We start from the raw sequence: 22,050 nt of genomic DNA, 5'->3' as shown, positions 1-22,050 counted from the left end.
CATAGCATCATAGATTAAGTAAATCTCCAAATACAAACATCCACTTACCAAATTACAGTGGACTGTTTTTGGATTGAGGGCATTCATATACATTAATTAGTAAACATTTAGGAAAATATCTATTAGGCAATACTGGAAACCATCAAAAGGTATTGAGAAAGTGGAATGTCAAATTTCTTAGGAAAACAAAGTATTTTGATAAAAAAGTAACTATTTACTGTACCACACTATTTCATTCATTGGCTCTATGGAAGCTGGGAAATAAATGAATTTTATGTCCTCCGAGACATGAAGATTATTGTAATTCAAATGATTAGATTGTGGGATTCTCCTTCTAGCACATAATGCCACGCTGCTTTGTTTGCTAGAGTTAAAGGGTTGATAGAAACAGGGAAGTTTTATATAGAGAGGGAAGTGGGAGAAAGTAGCAGACCCATAACTTTTTTGTCATATTTGATGTTTTAAAAGTCATTGTTTTCAGACTTAACATGCTTTTATATGTATGACGATGTTCAGCACCAAATTCAGCGTAGCGATTGGAAAGTTTGTGACTAGATTTCCCCGTATGACCAACCCTACATTCCACATGGTCTACAAACCCCCGTGTCATCCCTCTGTGGCACGAGGTGGTAAGGACAGGGGCAGTTGATGGTCTTGTCACCGTGGCAGACAGCTGGGAACTCAGTGCCGAGCCACCTCACAGGGACTTCCGCTGGTACTGAAAAAACTGTGTCTACCCCAGCTGCCGTAACTGTGCACTTACCCAATGACATTTATTAAACACGTTTGTAATTTAAGTCTCATGACCACTTAAAAAAGTCTATGAAATTTCTTTATTATACATCCTCCCCAAGAGAAAGTGCTGCAAGTCAAAACACAAGTGCCAGCTCTTCACATTCAACACAAAACTAATACTCGAAGTAATATCATGAAGCGAGAGTCCTACTCCCTCCATCAATTCACAAAAGACCTTAAGTTCACTTTGCAACAGAACAAAGACAAGAAGACAGAAGGAAATCCCTGGGGATTTTCGAGCCCTGAGGTTGCTGCTGTGCCCCCACCTGGAGGGCAGTGAGTCCACTTGGCTTCCCATGCAGAAGCGCGTTTCCCACACAGTCCGCTCCTGCCAGGCAGGTCTCTATGCCGCCTGCTGCCCACTGGACCCTCATCCTGTCCGAAGCTCACAAACAGCACCTCCTTAATGACATGTTTATAAATAGCTCCTTAGAGAAGAAAGGTATTTCCATTACGCAACAGGTGAGATTTCCAGGTTAATTGGAAGTCATTGTGGAAAAGAATGAAAGGCTGCCTTGACCCTGACCTTGCAGCTCTGTCCACACAGCACATATAGCCCTGAACTACTGCTATTACCCATTGTTTTTTTAAAGATTTATTTATTTATGCTTACAAGAACCAGGGTACAGACGAGAGGTGTGGGGGCGAGAGGATTCACCAGAGACAGAGTGGGGAACAGAACAGGCAGATTGACTGAAATACACTGCTGAAGGGAGCAGCGGGGGTGTCAGGAAAGGTCTGCTGCATCATGTGGGTAGCTCCCTGGCCCAGGATTGAAATCATGCTGCAGTGGCAGTGGAGAGCTTCATAGGTTGTGTCTTAACCCCCTGCACCACCAGGAAGGCCCTGATACTCCACATTACTGAAGTGCATAATAATGATGCAGGTGTTCATTAATTAATGCATTTAATTATGTATGCTATTTAAAGCGTAACTGAATAACAATTACTTGAGGAATACAATTTCAAAAAAACTTTAATGACAAAAATGTTTCAAAATAACATTTTAAAGCTAACCAATATTGCCTTTTCTCAGTGTGGCAAGAATCCTAGATGGTAACTTAAGAAACCTTAGTAAAGTCCAGTGAAAGGGAAATATGTTTCTTAACTAATAAAGCTGAAGGGTGAAGCGCAGGGAGTAAAATAGACTTGCAATGTTAAAAGTGGCACATGACTTTATTTGGAAAATCTTATAGGGACAGTGAACACTATGCTTGTGAAAAACTCTCCAAGGTTACAAATTCAAAACACGAGCATGGCATGGCTGAGCAACCAGACCTCAGGCAGTGATTTCGTCCTCTTGGATCTGTTCCACAGCACCCCGATGCCCTGGGTCCTCTTCACACTCACCCTGCTCGATTTCCTGGTGGCCCTGTTTGGCAACACCATAATAATCATCCTCATCTGGGCCGACCCTCTTCTCCACACCCCCATGTACTTTCTGCTCAGCCAGCTGTCCCTCATGGATCTCGTCTATATCTGCACATTTGTCCCCAAAATGGCCCTGATCTTTCTGTCTGGGGACCACCGCATCTCCTTCGTTGGGTGTAGCTTCCAGATGTTCCTCTTCACCACACTTGCTAGCTCAGAGTTCCTTCTGCTGGCGGTCATGGCTTATGACCGCTACGTGGCGATCTGCCACCCTCTGCGCTACCCCATCCTCATGCGCCCCAGGGTCTGTGTGCTCCTGGTGCTTGTGACCTGGCTGGGTGCTCTGCTCAATTCCTTGATCCATGTGGTCTATACTCTGACACTCCCTTACTGCGCCTCCAGGGAAATCCATCATTTCTTCTGTGAGATCCCAGCGCTCCTCAAAGTGGCCTGTGCTGACACTTCGCAATACGAAAAGGGGATTTATTTTAGTGCTGTGATTTTTTTCATTCCTCCCGTCTCAGCCATTCTGTGCTCCTATGGAAGCATACTGTCCACTGTTCTGGGCATGGGATCAGGCCAGGCGCTCCGGAAAACCTTGGCTACTTGCTCTTCTCACATGACTGTGGTGTTGCTCTTCTATGGAGCTGCAATCACTAAGTACCTTGTGCCAAAGTCCTACCACTCCCCCGAGCAGGAAGAAGTGGTCTCTGTGATCTACACCATCATTTCACCCATGCTCAACCCCCTCATCTACAGCCTGCGGAACAAGGACGTCAATCAAGCTTTTAGGAAGGTTTTCAGAATATGATCAACATAAGGTTTCCTGGTACCCAATGTAAATCCAGAACAGTGATGGTGTTTGCTTTGAAATGGAACAGTAGCTGTTTTTATATTCTTTTGCAGCCAATGTCACCATCAGTGAAGACCTGGTTATTAATATGATATGTAAAATATATTTTTATTCCTATGTAATTTTCCTATTTGTCAATTTTCAAAAAGTATGGCTCATAAGGGAGAGGAGCCATGTTATCTTGAAAATTTTGTCTTTAAAAATTTAGATATATTCCAAAACTACCGTTGTAGATATATAATGATGTATATTTTAAAGTATACATTGTTTTTATAAATTTTGAAATATCTCTTAAAATACTACTTGCTATAATTCAATGACCTGGAATTTCTGAATGAAAATTTATTTCTCTATTATATATATACAAATACACATTATTAGCATTTTGGGTTTTCACACTGAGAAATAATTAATATGCAATAGTAGTTTGGTTTTCAGAGTACAGCATGGTGATTTGCCTGTGAACTGCTCACCACACTTCATAACCCCACACACTACACAAGGTAACTGTGAGGGTTCATCCTCTTGCCTCACTTCATAAGCCTCCCACACCCCACGCCCACTTTCATCTGGTAGCCACCTTTCATTAGTGATCATCTATTCTCTCAACTGTGGGGACACTAGGAGCTTCCCAGTCAAGTGTCAGGTCTGGCCATCTGGGTGCATCTGCCACCGATCACCCACACTCCCACAACAGCCCAGGGGCCGGCCCCCGCCTGTACCCACCCTTGGATGCTCAGCTCTGCAGTCAGGCTTCTACCGTTAGTTTTTAAGTTGGTCTTTCTCTGACTCTCAGTTTGGCATCTCTAGATTCTGCTTATTACTGGCCCATCTGGTATCTGCCCTTCCCATCTGACGTATTTCACGTCATACTGTTCCCCAACAGTGTATGGGGGTCCCCTATCCCCACACCTTTGCTCACACTTGCTGTCACTTTTCTTGGTCACCACGGTACTCCCCCTTATCCAGGCCCATCATTCCAAGGTCCCCAAGTGGAAGCCTAAAAATCAGATCCTACCAAACTGGACAGCAACTATTTTTCCTAAACATACTCAGCTCTGTGAAAATTAATGTACAAATTAGGCAAAGTAAGACATTTATAATGAGCAAAGTTAGAAAAGATCGTTGTATTAACTATTGATCTCTAAAAATATCTTACTGTAGGTGAGTGATTTAGAGTTCCTCCAAGGAGCCCTCTCAGGGCTGCTGACTGTGGCAGAAGTCGCAGCCAGTCCTCGGGAGTGATGGGGCAGCTCACGTGGCTTGGAGTGGGACACTGAGCGCCCTCCCCAGCTGGGACACTGGGCGCCCTCTCCTGCACCTGAGCGCCACCTTCATGGCTTCCTTGGCAAAGGCCTATTTGGATCCTTTGCTGTTTTCACACCATAAAATTTAATCACTAAAATGCTGACATGTGCACCGTAGCTTGTGTCGGCTGCAGATCCAACTTTAAAGATGTCTACTAGAAACCTCTCTAGTGGGTGAAGCTCAGTGTTTCTAAATAATGACTTCAATACAATCTCACGCTCGTTCAGATTATGACAAATCGTAGAAAACCTAAACTGCTGATAACTTTATAAACTTGACAGACACATTCTAACAATCACTGGCATGAATTCTGCAAGTTTCTTTAGCGAGACTCATTGATGTAACTGCCCGTCCTAAACAGCTGTCTTTTATTTTATTACTCTCCATGGCTGTTACGCCTCATTCTCCCTAGTGGGGTCTCACTCTTGGAGCTTAAGACTATTGTAGATGGAAAAATATGAACATTGTTCAGTTCAAAATGGGAAATGCGTGATTGTGCTTCTTTGTAGAGAACTAAAATCAATGACCATTTTGTGACTTAAACACAAGCACTAGGAATTGTCAATCCTGCGCCCATTTCTGGAACTGAAGATGTCCTGCCCGTGCTCTGTCAGCATATTAAACGTGTCGCCTTGCTCTGGAAGTACCAACTATGGAGGCTTCCGAAACAGGCCATTTGTCTTTCATTTTAAAACTGTATCCACCAACTGGGAGAACATTTTTGCACACAACACTAGTGATAAAGAACTGATCACAAAAATCTGCAAAGAGCTGATGAGACTCAACAACAACATAGAAAATAATCCAGTCAAAAAATGGGCAGAAGAGCTAAAAAGAAACTTCTCTGAAGAGGAAATGCAAATGGCCAACAGGCATATGAAAAAATGTTCAACATCCCTTGTAATCAGGGAAACGCAAATCAAAACTACCATGAGATACCATCTTACACCAGTGAGAATGGCACATATTACGAAAACTAGCAACAACAAATGTTGGCAAGGGTGTGGAGAAAAAGGAACTCTTCTGCACTGCTGGTGGGAGTGCAAACTGGTCCAACCACTGTGGAGAGCTGTGTGGAGATTTCTGGACCTACTAAAAATAGAGCTTCCATAGGATCCAGCAATTCCACTCCTAGTATTTACCCAAAGGACACAGAAACATCAATACCAAAGAGCACCTGCACCCCTATGTTTATAGCAGCACTGTTTACAATAGCTAAGCTTTGGAAACAGCCCAAATGCCCAAAAATAGATGACTGGATCAAGAAGATGGGGTCCATATACACCATGGAATATTACTCAGCATTCAAAAAAGATAAACACATGCAATTTGCAGCAACATGGATGGCGCTGGAAGGGATCATGCTCAGCGAAATAAGCCAGAAAGAAAAAGAAAAATACCGGATGGTCTCACTCATAGCAGGAATCTAGAAAACTTAAATAAGGGACCAGGAAAATGAATAACTATAAGAAAGTGATAATCAAAATCAACAAAAAACTATGAACCAGAGACACTATATGGGGGGTGGGGGGCGGGAGGGGAGGGATTGGGGTCAGAATGGGGGGGTTGCAATTGTACGGGGAATATAAAAATAAAATTTATTACTAAAAAAAAATCAACTTAAAATGGACCACAGATGTAAGTGGAAAACATGAAACACTAAAACTCCTAGAAGATAAGATGGGAGAAAACCTAGATGACCCTTGGTATGGGGATGCCTTTTTAGATACAACACCAAAGACACAATCAGTGTAAAAAGTAATTGATAAGCTGGATTTCTGCTTTGCAAAAGGCAATGTTAAGAGAATTACAGGATAAGCCACAGACTGAGAGAAAATATTTGCAAAAGATGGCTCTGATAAAGGACGATAATTCAAATTATATATAGGACACTTAAAACAACAATTAAAAAAAAAAACAAGCAATCTGATTAAATAATGGGCCAGAGGCTTTAATAGACACCTCACAAAAGGAACTTCACAGATGACAAACAGGCATAGGAAGACATGTTGCCATCCTGTGTCATTAGGGAAATGCAAATTGAAAAAACACAAGACAGGGTCTCCCCAGTGGTGCAGCGGTTGAGCGCTGGGTTGCGAAGCTGCCCGCGGCCTCTGTAGCGCCGGTTCGATCCCCGGCTGCTCCCCGGCCACCGGAGGAGGGTCCCACGTGGCGCGCAGACCTCTCCTGCCACCCGCTGCTCCCCTCAGCAGTGTCCTTCGGTCCTTCTGCCTGCTCTGCTCCCCGCTCTGGCTCTGGTGGATCCTCTCACCCTCCCGCGCTTCTGACTGTACCCAGTGCTTGTATAAATAAATAAATAAATCTTTAAAAAAAAAAGAGAAAAAAAAAGTGATAATCAAAATCAACAAAAAACTATGAACCAGAGACACTTTTTGGGGGTGGGGGGCGGGAGGGAGGGATTGGGGTCAGAATAGGGGGGTTGCAATTGTATGGGGAATATAAAAATAAAATTTATTATTTAAAAAAAAACTGTATTTACCTGAGATAACGCAGGTTCCGCGCCTCGAGGGGCTCCCCTCTTCAGAGGTGCTTCCACCCCACGCGCACGCGGGTCCCGCCCCCGCCCTGCCCGCCCGCTCCCAGCCCGCACCTTGGTGCACGGGGTTGGTGTCTCCAGCTCCTGGGCCACCTCCAGTCCCGAGCGCGGCCGGGCGGTGCCCTGGAGGTCTCCCCTCCCGGAGGGGCGTCTGCGCACCCCCGACACCCCCGGGCCAGCTCGGGCCGCGCGTGGGTCGCGCCCGGGGCTGCCGGGTCTGGTTCCAGCCCTTCCTTCTCTGCCCCCGGGCGCGGGAGGACCCAGCTCCGTCCTCCTCCACCGTGTCCTTCCCTGGGCCGCGTCCCCGGCCCTCCGGCCCGTCCGCGTCACCAGCGGCCTCCTCCCTCCGCGCGGGCAGCGCGTCCCGTCGCGGGCGGCCACACCCCGCGGTCCCTCCGGGCTGTGCCCGGCTCGGCCGCCCTGACAGCCCCCCGGGAGGGCGCCGGGACGCGACCCTCCGAAAAGGTGCCTGGCCTCTCCCGGCGCCCGCCTCGCGGCACCGCGGCCACGCGTGGCCCGGGTCCTGGGTGCGCCCCTCTGCGCTGAGCGGCCGGGCGGGAGGGGTGGCCGGGCCGCCGCGAGGGAGCGGACCTTGGCCCTAGGGAGGCGTCCAGCTCCTCACCAGAGCGCGGTGCTCCCTGCGGGGGGTGTCTGGCCTGTCTCACACTGGGGTGGCTCCTTCCCCCCTCGCTCCAAGCATCCTCACCACAGATGCGCCTTGCGTCTCGCCAGAGCCGCCTCTGCGCCCGCCAAGGGGTGAGAGGGTTTCTGTCGTTCCTCTCCGGGAAGGGGTCAGTCCCCTGGGCGATCTGAGCTGTGGCCCCAGCCTGCCCCCCGAAAAAGCCCACCGGGGGGTGGCCATGACCGTTGACTCAGTTTGCCACGGCTTCGTGGAGGGTTTATCACATCTGTCTCCCCAGGGAAGGCCCAGAGTCCTCTTTGGGACGCCCTTGTCTGCTTCTGCTCTCCAAGTAATGTGGGCCTCACAAAACGGGTCTGGGGCCGCTGCTCCTCCTCAGTTTTCAGAATGTGTGAGAGATGGAAGTATTAGCTCATCTCCGCAGGCCCGCGGGAGCTCACTTGTCGAGCCCTCGGGCCCTGGCTCCTGCTTGGCGGGAGACTGTTGAGTGATGACTGTTTCACCCTCCTTGCTCACAGTGGCCTGTTCCCTCCCCCTCTTCTGACTCGGGCCACGCGGAATCTCAGGAGCTTGGCGCACACGCACCTCATCTTCGTGGACCGCTTGTTACCACAACACACGTCCTCTCCTGTTGTCAATCCGTAGCACACCCTAACTGTCTTTCTCACATGATGCCCAGGGAAAATAACAGAAGAGTGATGATAACCAGGACTGGAAAGTTCTAGATCTAGATCGGGAGACAGATTTACCCTGAAGCGAAATAAACAAGGGCCGGGTCTCTCACGTGCTCAGCCCCCTCCGAGGCCAGCCTCGAATGTGTGTCTGTTCTCTTCCTTCCTTGCTTCAGGAACACGCCCGAAACTGCACACGTGGGGAGACTGTCCCCCGGTCCCTGGCACTCTTGCCATTAGTGATGACACCTGAAGGAAGGGCTGGCCGATTGCGGGACTCTAATCTTCATTTCAAATCTAGGATATGGATTCCAAAATTCTGTATTTTACTCCTGCAGCCAAAATTCAATGAATCATAACTGGCGTTCCGGAGAAATTCTTTCAGGTGCTTTACGGAAAGAAAGAATACATATTTTTGGAATAAAAATTGCACATTATGTAATTGGAGTGAATGAAGATTAAATACAAGTATCATCTACAATGGGAACGTCCTGATCTGTTACATATGTCAAGAAGCTGAGAGTCAGTGGCCTCTGCAGCTTTCCTGTGATGTCTCCGACGGCACCATCTCCACTCTCATGCTACTGAAATTTCTTTCTTTCCCCAAATCTCGGCATAGGATGGGGGCCTCCCTGGAGGCGCAAGGGCTAAAGACACAGCACCATGAAGCAATCCGCAGCCACTGCAGCAAGAGTTCAATCCCCGGCCAGGGAGCTGCCCACATGGCGCAGCAGACCTCTCCTGCCTCGCCCGCTGCTCCCCTCAGCAGTGGATTTCGGTCATCTGCCTGTTCTGCTCCCCACTCTGGCTCTGGGGAATCCTCTCACCCTCTACACCTCTGGCCTGTACCCCAGTTCTCGTATGCATAAATAAATAAATCTTTTTAAATAAAAATCTAAGCACAGGAGTTGCCGAACACCAGCTCCTAAAATGAAGAGTTTGACAGGCTGAAATTTAAACAGACTTTAATTTCCCTAGACAAACGCGCCTCCCTGCAATAGAACGAGACGGAGAGTATTGTTGTTACTGAAATTCCTCTCTGGGAGCTCATGCACAACACGCTCTTACTGCAAATCATATCTGCACCCAGTGTGCTTCAGAGACCCGCGTGTCCCACGCCACGCCTCCTGGATGTGCTGAAGAATGTTCCACCCGAAACGCAGGCGTAACACAGAAGACACCTGCGGCCTGCAGCCCCTGGGACAGCTACACACTCTGCCGGTGACACGCTCGAGGGCCCCGCGGGCCCGGCGGCCACACGGAGGAGCTGCGTCCAAGGAGAAAGAGGAGATAATCGTTTTGGGGGCCTGTCAGCCAGACGGCCCCAAGAGGGCTCTCCGCGCCCCAGACCTGTCTTCTCTCCGCGCACGGACAGCAGCTCCAAGCAGGTCACCTGCGCAGCGCAGCGGGCGCCCAGCTGGGACTGAGACCAGCTTCCCCGCAGGTGCGCGCGACAGGCTCCGCGAGGTGGCAGGTGGCGGCCGCGCCTCCTGCAGAAGCCGGGGCGCTGCACATGGCGGGCACGACCGCGCGCGCTCAATTCCATTTCCCCAGATTTTTCCGGGGAAGTGACGGGACCCGGGTCGTCTCGGGGAGACAGCCGCGGCCATGTGGCCGGCGCGGGTCCCAGCCCGAGCGCCCGGGCTCCCGCCCCGGCCGCGGCCGCGCGTCTCCACAGGAGCGCCCGGGACTCCGGCGCCGCGTCGCGCCCTCTCGGGGGCCGAGGGCGCCGCCGCCTCGGCTGCCAGCGTCCAGCGCGGGCCCCGCCGCGACGTCGGGCGTCTCCCGGCCCCGGGGCCGCGATCCCGAGTCGGTCTGCGCGGGCCCGGGCTGGAGACGCGCTCGGGCCACAGAGCCCCGCAGACGAACCACCCCGCGGCCGCCACCCGCTCCCGCTGCAGCCCCGACGGCCGCGCTGCCCTCCCCGCGGGCGCTGTTTCGGGGGCGACTCCCCGCACCCCGACGCGCCGGACTGCACCCCCGACTTCTGCTCCACGGGAGAAGAGGCCGCTCCGGCGCCCGCCCGCGCCCCGGGAGTCTGCGCGTCCGCGCGCCCAGCTCACCGGGTGGGGGGACCTGACAGGAGCTGCCCCAGCTCCCCGGGTGGGGGACCTGACAGATGCGCCCCAGCTCACGGGGTGGGGGGACCTGACAGGAGCTGCCCCAGCTCACCGGGTGGGGGACCTGACAGATGCGCCCCAGCTCACCGGGTGGGGGGACCTGACAGGAGCTGCCCCAGCTCACCGGGTGGGGGACCTGACAGGAGCTGCCCCAGCTCACCGGGTGGGGGGACCTGACAGGAGCTGCCCCAGCTCCCCGGGTGGGGGACCTGACAGATGCGCCCCAGCTCACGGGGTGGGGGGACCTGACAGGAGCTGCCCCAGCTCACCGGGTGGGGGGACCTGACAGGAGCTGCCCCAGCTCACCGGGTGCGGGTGTCACAGGGGCGCGGCGGCGAGGCCCTGCCCCGCGGGGAGGAAGGGTGCGGCGGGCGCGGCGGGGGGGCGGCGGCGGACATGCAGGTCCCCGCGCTGTGGGTCGCCCGCCCGGAGCCCGCGGCCCGAGCGGCCCCGCGGGGAGGAGCCGGCTCACGGGGGCGCGGGTCCCCCCGCCGGGCGCGCCGCGGAGATGCCTCATCAGCCTCCCCGCGTCCCGCCAGGGCTGCGCGGCAGGACCGCCCCCCGCGCCCAGGCGCCCGCCCGCGCCACCCGCTCTCCCGAGGACGCCGCGCAGCCCCCCTCGGCCGCCCGACCCGGGGAGAGCCCGTCTCCGCCCGAAGCGCGCCGCGCCAGGGACGCGCATGTTCTGAGGGAAGGGCGGGCACCGCCGCGGGGACCCCAGGGCGGCGCGCTCCATGGTCTGGGGGGCGTGGGGGGCCGTCCCCGCTCCTCACCCGTCGCGCTCGCCTGTGCGCGCCCAGTTCTCAGGGCAGGTAAGGCCGCCCCACGCGCTCCCTCCCTCCCTCCCTCCCTCTCTCCATGCGCACACGCGCGCACACGCGCACACACACGCGCACACACGCGCGCGCACGAGATGGAGAAGCACATGAATATGTACGCGGTCCCCCCCTCCCAGGCCGGATCATGCGTTTGACCTGCGAGGCTATTGTTTTTCTTTTTAAAATATAATTCTGGATGTGACGGGTTTGAATCAGTCTGGCATAGTTTATTATTTGTCTGCGCCGATTAGTCTCCTCCCGCTGCGTCTCCTTCCCTTCCGCGCCCTGAGGGGCGCCCGGACTCGTCCAGCGCGCGCCCCGCGCCCCTCCAGGCCCCTCCAGGCCCCTCCAGGCCCCTCCAGGCCCCTCCAGGCCGCCGCGGGCCGCGCCCGCCTCGCACCCGCCTCGCACCCGCCTCGCACCCGCCCCGCCGGCCTCGCCTCACTTTCCGCGCGTGGGCCGAGGCCGCCGTCCCCAGGGACTGCCCACGCGCGGGCACCGGGGGCGAGTCCTGCCCGTCTCAGGACAAGACCCCTGTGCTTCCCCCTTGGAATTTCGGAACCAACACTGTGCTGGGTCCACAGGAGACGCGCAGCGAATCTGAGAGGACTGAATACACTTTCACGTCATTTCATGAAACACTTTTAGTTAGTAAGAGGTTATTTGCTCTGGAAATATGCAGAGGCCAAATCTGTGTCCAAAAAGGGGAAAAATTAATTTCCCAGCATGGCAACCACTAAACAGACTCCCGCGTCAGCTGAATTAGCAAGCTTCCATCGTCCTCCAGCTTCCCCTAACATCGCCACGCTTCTTCATTTCAACTCGCTGCATGCCTTGCACATGCACGGGAAAGAACAATGCTAATGAAGCCACGAGATCTGGGGTACTCCTTCCCTGTAATTAATATAACTTTTGCCAATTTGTAGGCAATATAAAGTCAAAATAGACAAATACATGAAGAAACATATCAAATTTATAAGATAATCCACCACATCTGTCAGGCAAATCTGTACTGCTCACGTGAGTGAAGTACGCAGGAGAACATTTTTCTTGGGAGAACACAGCCCCAATCGCGCACTTGGAAGGTATTTTGAAGGGAAGAAAATATTTGTATAAAATCATCTCAATGTCTGTTTTTCCTTTGCAAATTATAACTTAATGCCATGGTCAGTAATAATATTTACTTTAATGTCATCATTTCTCAAGTGTCTACTGTTCAACAGATAGGATTGAGTGTGTTAAATGGAGGGAACTATATTCACCTGAGATTATTACGTCATTTATAATCATCATTTGGTTTTCCTTAGGAGGCCATCAGAGCTGTTTCATGGACCTGCAGATATTATCGACCTTGATATTCCGTGTTAAGTCATGAAGGCAGAAAATCTAAGCATTGGGACGGATTTTCTACTCCTCGGTCTTTTCCAGCATGGCCGGATGGACACTTTCCTCTTTGCTGCCATTGCTGTCCTCTTTACAGCGGCTCTGACGTCCAATATCGTATTGATCCTCCTCATCCAGCTGGACAGCGGGCTCCACACCCCTATGTACTTCCTGCTCAGCCAGCTCTCCTGCATCGACATGCTGTACATCTCCACCACGGTGCCCAAGATGGCAGTCAATTTCCTGACCAACAGTATGAACATTACTTTTTTAGGCTGTGAGATTCAAACATTTGTGTTCTTGGCTATTGGCGGAACCGAGGCCCTACTGCTTGGTCTCATGTCTTACGACCGGTATGTGGCCATCTGCCACCCACTGCATTACCCCATTCTCATGACCAGGAGGATCTGCTGGCTCATGGTCTCGTGCGCGTGGACTAGCAGCTCTATCAATGGTTTCATTCACACGCTCTATGTGTTCCAACTTCCATTCTGTAGCTCTCGACTCATTAACCACTTTTTCTGCGAAGTCCCATCTCTGTTACCCCTGGTATGTCAAGACACGGCCCGGTATGAGTACACAGTCCTCCTCAGTGGGCTTGTCATCCTGCTGATACCATTCTTGGCCATTCTGGCTTCCTACGCCCGTGTGCTTACTGTGGTGTTCCGAATGAGCTCTGGTCAAGGACAGAAAAAAGCTGTCTCCACTTGCTCCTCACACCTGATTGTGGCAAGCCTATTCTACACAACCTCTCTCTCCACCTACACGAGGCCTCACTCCCTGCGGTCCCCCGAGCAGGACAAAGTGGTGGCTGTGTTTTACACCATCGTCACCCCACTTCTCAACCCGTTTATTTACAGTCTAAGGAATAAAGAGGTGATGGGGGCCATGAGGAGACAGTTAGGACAATGTGTGTTTGCACATAAAATATGACCTTTGGAACCCTCCCTCACTGAGGCTGAACAACATGAAAGCTGTGCCTAGAATTCTGATAGAAATGCTAATAAATGCTTATTAAATAAATTGGCAAGCCTTTGATTCCTCCTGACTTCAGAAGTAACTAAGGTATCATTGTCAGAACTAGATAGATTTTCCATACAGAAAAGAGAGGAACGGTATGATTGTCAAACTTGTTCAATCTCTGAAACAAAAGAATCCAACCTGGTCCACTCAACATTCCCGTATCATAAATGTTTTGAAGTGCTTTTCAGAATCTGACACACCATGGAGAAGTAATACAGTTCACGCCCATGCAGAACACTAGGAGAATCCACACATGACCAAAAAGTAATATAGAGAAAAGCACGAATCCACCATTTCATTTCTTTACTCACCAAGCTTTTTAACGCGTTAACTATGTGTGTGGCCTTTTTACCGGCACTTCTGATATTAGAGAAGTCAAAGATAAAAACTGACTAAAATCTCTGATCTCTGGAGCTTTACACTTCCACAAGGGGAGATATTCAGTAAGTAGCAAAGTTAACAGTATATAAAAAAAGTAATAACTGCAGTAAAAATAAGGCAGGGATTTGTGATAGGGAATTTGCAGTTTTATATAAAATTGTCTGGAAAAGGCTAAGAGGTGGGATTTGGTAAAAGGCTAAAGGGAATGAAAAATTAAGTCAATGGAAATGTGGTGATGAGTGTTCTGGGAAGAAGTGATGAGAACATCCTGCTGAGGGAGGTGCCGGGAAAAGTCAAAGAAGACCAAGGGGTAAGCGTGCGGGCTGCCGGCAAGGAGCAGATGGACTGGACCCAGACATGAACTACAGCATAATCACAGTGAGACTCGGCATGAGCGGCCTCCCTGGCGGTGCAGGGGTTAAGTCTCAGCACTTACTAAACATCTTGTTAAAATATCAGATGTTAAACTTAAAATTGAATATAATCTGTCAGCTAATAACCAACTCTGGTGTACCACTGTGACTAGACCATGACAGAGGGAGGAAGAATATATTTTCTGTGAAACCTTTCAAAGGTTCTTTGATATCTTGGCAATGAATGTCAACAGCTTTAATAACAATTTATAATAGCATCTAAAATTTCATTTGTGGTTGAACCCAAGTACATTTATTTGTCCACAAAAGTCTTACTTGACTTAGCTGACTGGTTTATAATGTAATGTGAACTACCAAGAAAACCAGCCACACCAAGAATCAATGCAATAAAAATCATGTCTCCGGGCCTCCCTGACGGTGCAGAGGTTAACTCTCAGCACTATGAAGCTGCCTGCAGCCCCTGCAGCACGAGTTCCATCCCTGGCCAGGAAGCTACCCACATGGCAGAGCAGACCTCTCCTGGTTCGCCTGCCTGCTGCTCCCCTCAGCAGTGTGTTTCAGTCAAACGGCCTGTTCTGCTCCCCACTCTGTCTCTGGTGGATCCTCTCATCCCCCGCAACTCTAGCCTACACCCCACCTCTTGTTGCATAAACAAAATAAATCTTTAAAAAAAACCTTGTCTCTTTATTTTTTTTTAAGATTTATTTATTTATTTATAAAAGCACTGGGTACAGTCAGAAGCGCGGGAGGGTGAGAGAATTCACCAGAGCCAGAGCGGGGAGCAGAGCAGGCAGAAGGACCGAAGTACACTGCTGAGGGGAGCAGTGGGCGGCAGGAGAGGTCTGCGCACCATGTGGGACCCTCGCTCAGTGGCCAGGGATCGAACCGGCGCTGCAGAGGCTGCGGGCAGCTTCGCAACCCAGCGCTCAACCGCTGCTCCACTGGGGAGGCCCAAACTTTGTCTCTTTAGAACCACTACATATCTAGTCCCCTATCTCTCCATTAATTTTAAATTTTGAGTTAATTATTCTCTGGGAATGTTTATAAGATCTCCAAATATAATCATACAATATTATCAACTACTTGCATTTACTGTTTGAACTTTATAAAAACCATCTTACTATAGGCCATCATTCTCAGAAATAATTTGAGCTACTCGACATTTTTTCACATGACTATAGCTGGCTGTAGCTGAGGCCCATTCTCCTTTGCTGTTGAATAACATCTTATTTTAAGACTGTGACATGTTTTGTCAACGTATACTTGACATTTTTCCAGTTTTCAGATATCACATATAGTGCAGTTGCTAAACAGACAAACAGAAGAGAGTTGAGAGACCAGAAAAAAAAAACCACAGGGGAAGGAAAACTAACTGATGACCAAAGAGTCAAAAGCAAACAAGGGAGCAGAAGAGTCTCTTCAAAAATGGTTCTGGGAAAAGGCACAGCCACACCCAAAATCACGACACGGCCCAGACAGCTACCTAACACACAGACATGAATTCAAAATGGATTAAAGATTGCTGAAAGACAAAAAACCAAAAACTGCCTCGATGATGTGCTCTTTGTCACAGGCCTTAGAGATGTGTTTCAGGCTCAAATTCAAATGGCAGGGCAACAAAATCAAAATTAAAAAGGGATCACATCTACTAAAGTGCTTCTGGACAGGAGAAGAAAAGAAACTATGGATAAAATGAAAGGCCCCCTACCAAGTGGGAAAAAGGATTTCCACATCACACATCTGACAGGGGGCTCACATCCCGCTCTATGAAGAGCTCCCACAACCACACGAAGAGAAGACAAGTCAATCAGGACAGAAGAGATAAGCAGCATCTCAGAGGAAGACGCGCAGGCAGGCCACAGGCACAGACAGCAGTGCTGGAATATTCAGCTGTCAGGTGAAGGCTAATCACACAGTGGAAGTATTACCTCGAGGAAGACACTTTGTCATGAGCTGAGGCTACACTCCATAGTTGTGATTGCTCAATTTCATTAGGATTTAACTCTTACTCATTTATAAAGTACTAATTTTTTTAAAGATTTATTTATTTATGCATACAAGAGCTGGGGTATAGGCCAGAGATGCAGGGGGGTCAGAGGATCCACCAGAGACAGAGTGGGGAGCAGAACAGGCAGACTGAGTGTAATACACTGCTGAGGGGAGCAGCAGGTGCGACAGGAGAGGTCTGCCTCGCCATGTGGGTTTCTCCCTGGCCAGCCGGGGATCGAACTCATGACGCAGAGGCTGTGGATTGCTTCATAGTGTGGTGCTTAACCCCTTGCACCACCAGGGAGGCCCTAATGTACTAATTTATAAAGTAATATTAACACAGCCATGCATGTGTTCAAGAAAATACAGTCCGTGTAGCTTTGGTGCCATCTACATGTCAGGCACCCCCTGGTGTACAACAATGGATAAAGGGGTACAGATTCAAACAGACGAGAAACACGTGTTGGCAAGATGTGAAGAGAAGGGCCCTGCCCGGCGCTGAGACTGGGAATGCAGAGACTACAAAGCCTATGGAGGCCCCTCAACACTGAGGAAACCCACTACGTATCAGCAGTTCCACCTTCGGGCATTGATCCGGCAGAGAGAAAGCACCCATTCATAAAGCCATGAGGACACCCATCCCCACACGCACAGGGACACACAGGGCAGGCGCATGGGACAGCCCAGAAGGGCCAGAACCACCACCCACCCTCCCGGCGTCCCAACAAGGGAGCCACGAAAGAGCCCAAAAACGCCAAAACCAAGGGCAAGAGCAACATACACCCAACAACAGGGGCCTGCGGGCTGGAGCCGATCAAGAGCAGTGCGCCATGAGAGCATGAGCCACCGTGGTTCTCACCTGTGGCACAATTCCAAGAGACCTCAAGCTCTGGGAACCATCACGACAGGGTTTCTCTTACAAACAGGGGAACAAAGAGCTTGTTGTGTCCATAGTGGCACCTCCTCCCGAAGATGGCACCTTCCAGAAGTACAGGCAGAGTTTCAGGTACATGGAATCAGAGCTGGACCACACTGGTCAACAGTGATGGTCACCACTGCCAACAGGAGGGATGGGCAGCGCTGGCCAGTAGTGATGGTCACCACTGTCCCAGAGGCGGTGTCAGAGACACCCAGTGTCCACAGTTCTCTGTGAGAGCTTGGACGACACCAACGACAAACAGCTCATTGACACACCAGCCCCGCCCGGGCCTTTGGTGCTCCCTTCTTGACATGGAGACACAGGCCCCAGGACCCGTCTCTGCAAAGGTCTTCGGCTTCTCTTCCCTCCTCTGAGGTCCCTGCTGGATTCTTCTCTTCTCTTCTCTGCAGCTCCTGGTCCTCCTTTCCTCAGCCTAGAACTATCACACTACAGCCCCCGCCAACCCTGCTTCTGTCCTCTCTCAGGGGGCACCACCCACAAGTCTGATTGGACCATTTTTCAATCCTGTGGCTACTGGACCATTTAGCACCAGTCAGCTCACAGCTCACACCTGACTGGCCCACCCCGCAAGCCAGGAAATACCCACAAAAGGGCGGTTGCTGGGCCCTGAGGAGCCACGGCCAGGATTGGCTTGTGCTGGAGCATCAAGAGGAGAGACCAGCCTCGCTGCTGCTGCTCCCGCCACTGAGGTGGCTGGTTCCGGAATCAGTGACACCATCAACACACGGGGACTGACTAAGATTCCAGTGATGCATGAATGGACAGGGGGTGGGGTGACTGTGTGTGTGTGCACGCGAGCGTGTGTGTGTGCGTGTAGGTAGGATGGTAGAAATATAGTGGAAAACCTTCTAACATTTTATTAAAAAAGCTGAGTGTCATCATATGTGACAGCACGGGTGAGCCTGGAAAGAAAAATGCCAAGAAATGGGTAAGCAGGAAAAGACAAATACCCATGATTTCATTTAAAGGAAATTGGCAAAGAAAACAAAAGTAGACAGAGAGGAAAAGGGGGGTGACCTGATGGAAGTGGAGGTTGAAGAGTGTGAAATAGGTGAGATCAAGAGGCTACATCCTAACAGTTAAGTCTGCATGGGTGGGATGGTGACTGCACGGTGGTGGTTACAACAAGTAGTTGAGTGTCTACATGTCACATCCTAAAGTCATTTGATATTTTGTGTCAGTTGAGAGTTTAGGTCTAGAAAATAAACATTCCAGGCATTAAACAATGTACACCAACACATATAATAGAGCAACAGTTTCACTCTAAATTTCAAAGCCAGGTTTGAGAGAAAGCATCATTTGGGGAAATGTCTATAAATCTAGAAAGAATAAATACTTCAGAATATCCATGACTGTGACATCTACACGCTCAGTACAGGCAACTGCTTACAGGCATCACGGTTCATGTTTCTGAAAACACGCATTTTGAAAATACAATAAATAAGACAATTACAAAGAAGAAATACATTGTAACTGCCAATGAGTAATGAAGATTCCAATATATGTTATCACTGACTACAGAAGGTAGACATGATATGTTTTTTTTTTTTTTTTTTTTTTTTTTATAAATTTTATTGTTATATTCCCCATACAATTGCCGCCCCCCATTCTGACCCCAATCCCTCCCCTCCCACCCCCGCCCCCCTAAAAGTGTCTCTGGTTCATAGTTTTTTGTTGATTTTGATTTTCACTTTCTTATAGTTTTTCATTTTCCTGGTCCATTATTTAAGTTTTCTAGATTCCTGCTATGAGTGAGACCATCCGGTATTTTTCTTTTTCTTTTTGGCTTATTTCGCTGAGCATGATCCCTTCCAGCGCCATCCATGTTGCAGCAAATTGCATGTGTTTATCTTTTTTGAATGCTGAGTAATATTCCATGGTATATATGTACCACATCTTCTTGATCCAGTCATCTATTTTTGGGCATTTGGGTTGTTTCCAAAGCTTAGCTATTGTAAACAGTGCTGCTATAAACATAGGGGTGCAGGTGTTCTTTGGAATTGATGTTTCTGTGTCCTTTGGGTAAATACCTAGGAGTGGAATTGCTGGGTCATATGGAAGCTCTATGGTTAGTAGGTCCAGAAATCTCCACACAGCATTCCACAGTGGTTGGACCAGTTTGCACTCCCACCAACAGTGCAGAAGAGTTCCTTTTTCTCCACACCCTCGCCAACATTTGTTGTTGCTAGTTTTTTTAATATGTGCCATTCTCACTGGTGTAAGATGGTATCTCATGGTAGTTTTGATTTGCATTTCCCTGATGACAAGTGATGTTGAACATTTTTTCATATGCCTGTTGGCCATTTGCATTTCCTCTTCAGAGAAGTTTCTTTTAAGCTCTTCTGCCCATTTTTTGACTGGATTATTTTCTTTGTTGTTGTTGAGTCTCATCAGCTCTTTGCAGATTTTTGTGATCAGTCCTTTATCATTAGTGTTGGGTGCAAAAATGTTCTCCCAGTTGGTGGGGTTTCTCTTTGTTTTTGTTATTGTCTCTTTTGCTGTGCAAAAGCTCTTTAATTTGATATAGTCCCAGCTGTTTATCTTTGCCTTCACTATCACTGCTTTGGGTGATGTGTCTGTAAAGATGTCTTTGATGTGCAAATCACGTAGTGTTTCGCCTATATTTCCTTCTATATATTTTATGGTTTCAGGTCTTATGTCTAGTTCTTTAATCCATTTTGAGTTGATTTTTGTGTATGGTGTGAGGTGGTGGTCAAGCTTCATTCTTTTGCATGTAGCGACCCAGTTTTCCCAGCACCATTTATTGAACAAACTTTCTTTGCTCCAATGCATAGTCTTTGCTCCTTTGTCAAAGATTAGTTGACCATAAATCTGTGGGTTTATTTCTGGATTTTCTATTCGATTCCATTGGTCTGTATGTCTGTTCTTGTTCCAATACCATGCAGTTTTGATGATTATGGCTTTGTAGTATAGTTTGAAGTCTGGGAGTCTGATGCCTCCATTCCCTTCTTTTTTTTTCAGGAGAGCTTTGGCTATTCGGGGTTTTTTGTGATTCCATATGAATTTCATCAATAATTTTTCTATTTCTTTGAAGAATGACATTGAAATTTTGATTGGAATAGCATTGAATCTGTATATTGCTTTTGGAAGGATGGCCATTTTAATAATGTTTATTCTTCCAATCCATGAGCAGGGGATGTCTCTCCATTTCTTTGTGTCTTCTTCTATTTCTTTTAACAGTGTTTTATAGTTTTCTTTGTATAGGTCCTTTACCTCTTTTGTTAGATTTATTCCCAAATATTTGATTTTTTTTGTTTCAATAACAAAAGGGATGGTCTTTTCGATTTCTTCTTCTTCAGATTTATTGTTTGTGTATAGGAAGGCTACTGACTTTTGCGTGTTGATTTTGTATCCTGCCACTTTACTGAACTGATTGATGAGTTGAATTAGCTTTTCTGTGGAGTTTTTGGGGTTCTCTATGTATAATATCATATCGTCTGCAAATAGTGATAGTTTGACTTCTTCTTTTCCTATTTGGATTCCTTGGATGTCTTTCTCTTGTCTTATTGCCCTGGCTAGGACTTCCAGTATTATATTGAAAAGCAATGGTGAGAGTGGACATCCTTGTCTTGTTCCAGATCTTAATGGAATTGCTTTCAGCTTTTCACCATTGAGAATGATACTGGCTGTTGGCTTGTCATAGATGGCCTTTATGATGTTGAGGTATGTTCCTTGTATCCCAAGAACTTCAAGAGCTTTTATCATGAATGGGTGTTGCACTTTGTCGAAAGCTTTCTCAGCATCTATTGATATTATCATATGGTTTTTATATTTCTTTTTGTTGATGTGTTGGATAACGTTGATTGATTTTCGGATGTTAAACCATCCTTGTGCCCCTGGAATGAATCCAACTTGGTCGTGGTGAATTATCTTATGGATACATTGTTGGATTCTGATAGCTAAAATTTTATTGAGGATTTTTGCATCAGTGTTCATTAGGGAGATTGGCCTGTAGTTTTCCTTTTTTGTGTTGTCCTTGTTCGGTTTTGGTATTAGTGTAATGTTGGCTTCATAGAACGTGTTTGGTATTGTCCCTTCCTTCTCAATTTTTTGGAAGAGTTTGTGAAGGATAGGCACTAATTCGTCTCTGAATGTTTGGTAGAATTCATTTGTAAATCCATCAGGTCCTGGGCTTTTGTTTTTGGGGAGGTTTTTGATTACCATTTCAATTTCGCTAATTGTAATTGGTCTGTTTAGGTGTTCTATTTCTTCTTTATCTAGCTTTGGGTGATTGTAGAGTTGTAGGAATTTGTCCATCTCCTCTAGATTGTTAAACTTGTTTCCATATAACTGTTCATAGTAGTTACTGATTATTCTTTTGATTTCTGCTGTGTCCGTTGTGATTTCTCCTCTTTCATTGATGATCCTGTTTATTTGTGCTTTCTCCCTTTTTTCCTTTGTGAGCCTGGCTAGGGGTTTGTCTATTTTATTGATTTTTTCAAAGAACCAGCTCTTGGTTTCATTGATCTTTTGGATTGTTTTTTTAGTTTCAATTTCATTTATTTCTGCTTTGGTTTTTATTATTTCTTTTCTTCTACTGGTTTTGGGGTTTTCTTGTTGTTCTTTTTCTAGATCTTTGAGCTTCGAGATTAGGTTGTTTCTTTGCGTTCTTTCTTGTTTCTTGATGTGAGCTTCTATTGCTATATATTTTCCTCTTATTACTGCTTTTGCTGCATCCCATACATTTAGGATATTGGTGTCCTCCTTGTCGTTCAATTCAAAAAATTTTTTAATTTCTTCTTTGATCTCCTCATTAGTCCAATGGTCTTCCAGTAGTGTGGTTTTTAATCTCCATGAGGTAGGAAAG

General features: G+C 48.3%; 3 protein-coding genes across 3 annotated transcripts in view; 2 read left to right on the top strand and 1 right to left on the bottom strand.

Annotated features, from left to right (window-relative positions):
- Nucleotides 1-22,050, bottom strand: part of LOC119236022 (olfactory receptor 2T27-like) — a 292,093-nt gene that overhangs the window by 54,268 nt on the left and 215,775 nt on the right. The window lies entirely within an intron of this gene.
- Nucleotides 2,050-2,976, top strand: LOC119236939 (olfactory receptor 2T27-like). Its single transcript, XM_037500871.1, has one exon. It carries the CDS (start codon nucleotides 2,050-2,052, stop codon nucleotides 2,974-2,976), a length of 927 nt encoding a protein of 308 aa, XP_037356768.1.
- LOC119236938 (olfactory receptor 2AK2-like) lies at nucleotides 12,493-13,448 on the top strand. Its single transcript, XM_037500870.1, has one exon. It carries the CDS (start codon nucleotides 12,504-12,506, stop codon nucleotides 13,446-13,448), a length of 945 nt encoding a protein of 314 aa, XP_037356767.1. The 5' UTR covers nucleotides 12,493-12,503.

Source organism: Talpa occidentalis, unplaced genomic scaffold (assembly GCF_014898055.3).
Source record: "Talpa occidentalis isolate TD23 unplaced genomic scaffold, MPIMG_talOcc4v2.1 talOcc4.9, whole genome shotgun sequence".
NCBI classification, from domain to species: domain Eukaryota; kingdom Metazoa; phylum Chordata; class Mammalia; order Eulipotyphla; family Talpidae; genus Talpa; species Talpa occidentalis.
This window is presented reverse-complemented; position numbering and strand designations above follow the sequence as displayed.

Excerpts from the sequence above, each read along its gene's own strand:
- LOC119236938 (XM_037500870.1), top strand. The coding sequence starts at position 12,504 with ATGAAGGCAGAAAATCTAAGCATTGGGACGGATTTTCTACTCCTCGGT.
- LOC119236939 (XM_037500871.1), top strand. The coding sequence starts at position 2,050 with ATGGCATGGCTGAGCAACCAGACCTCAGGCAGTGATTTCGTCCTCTTG.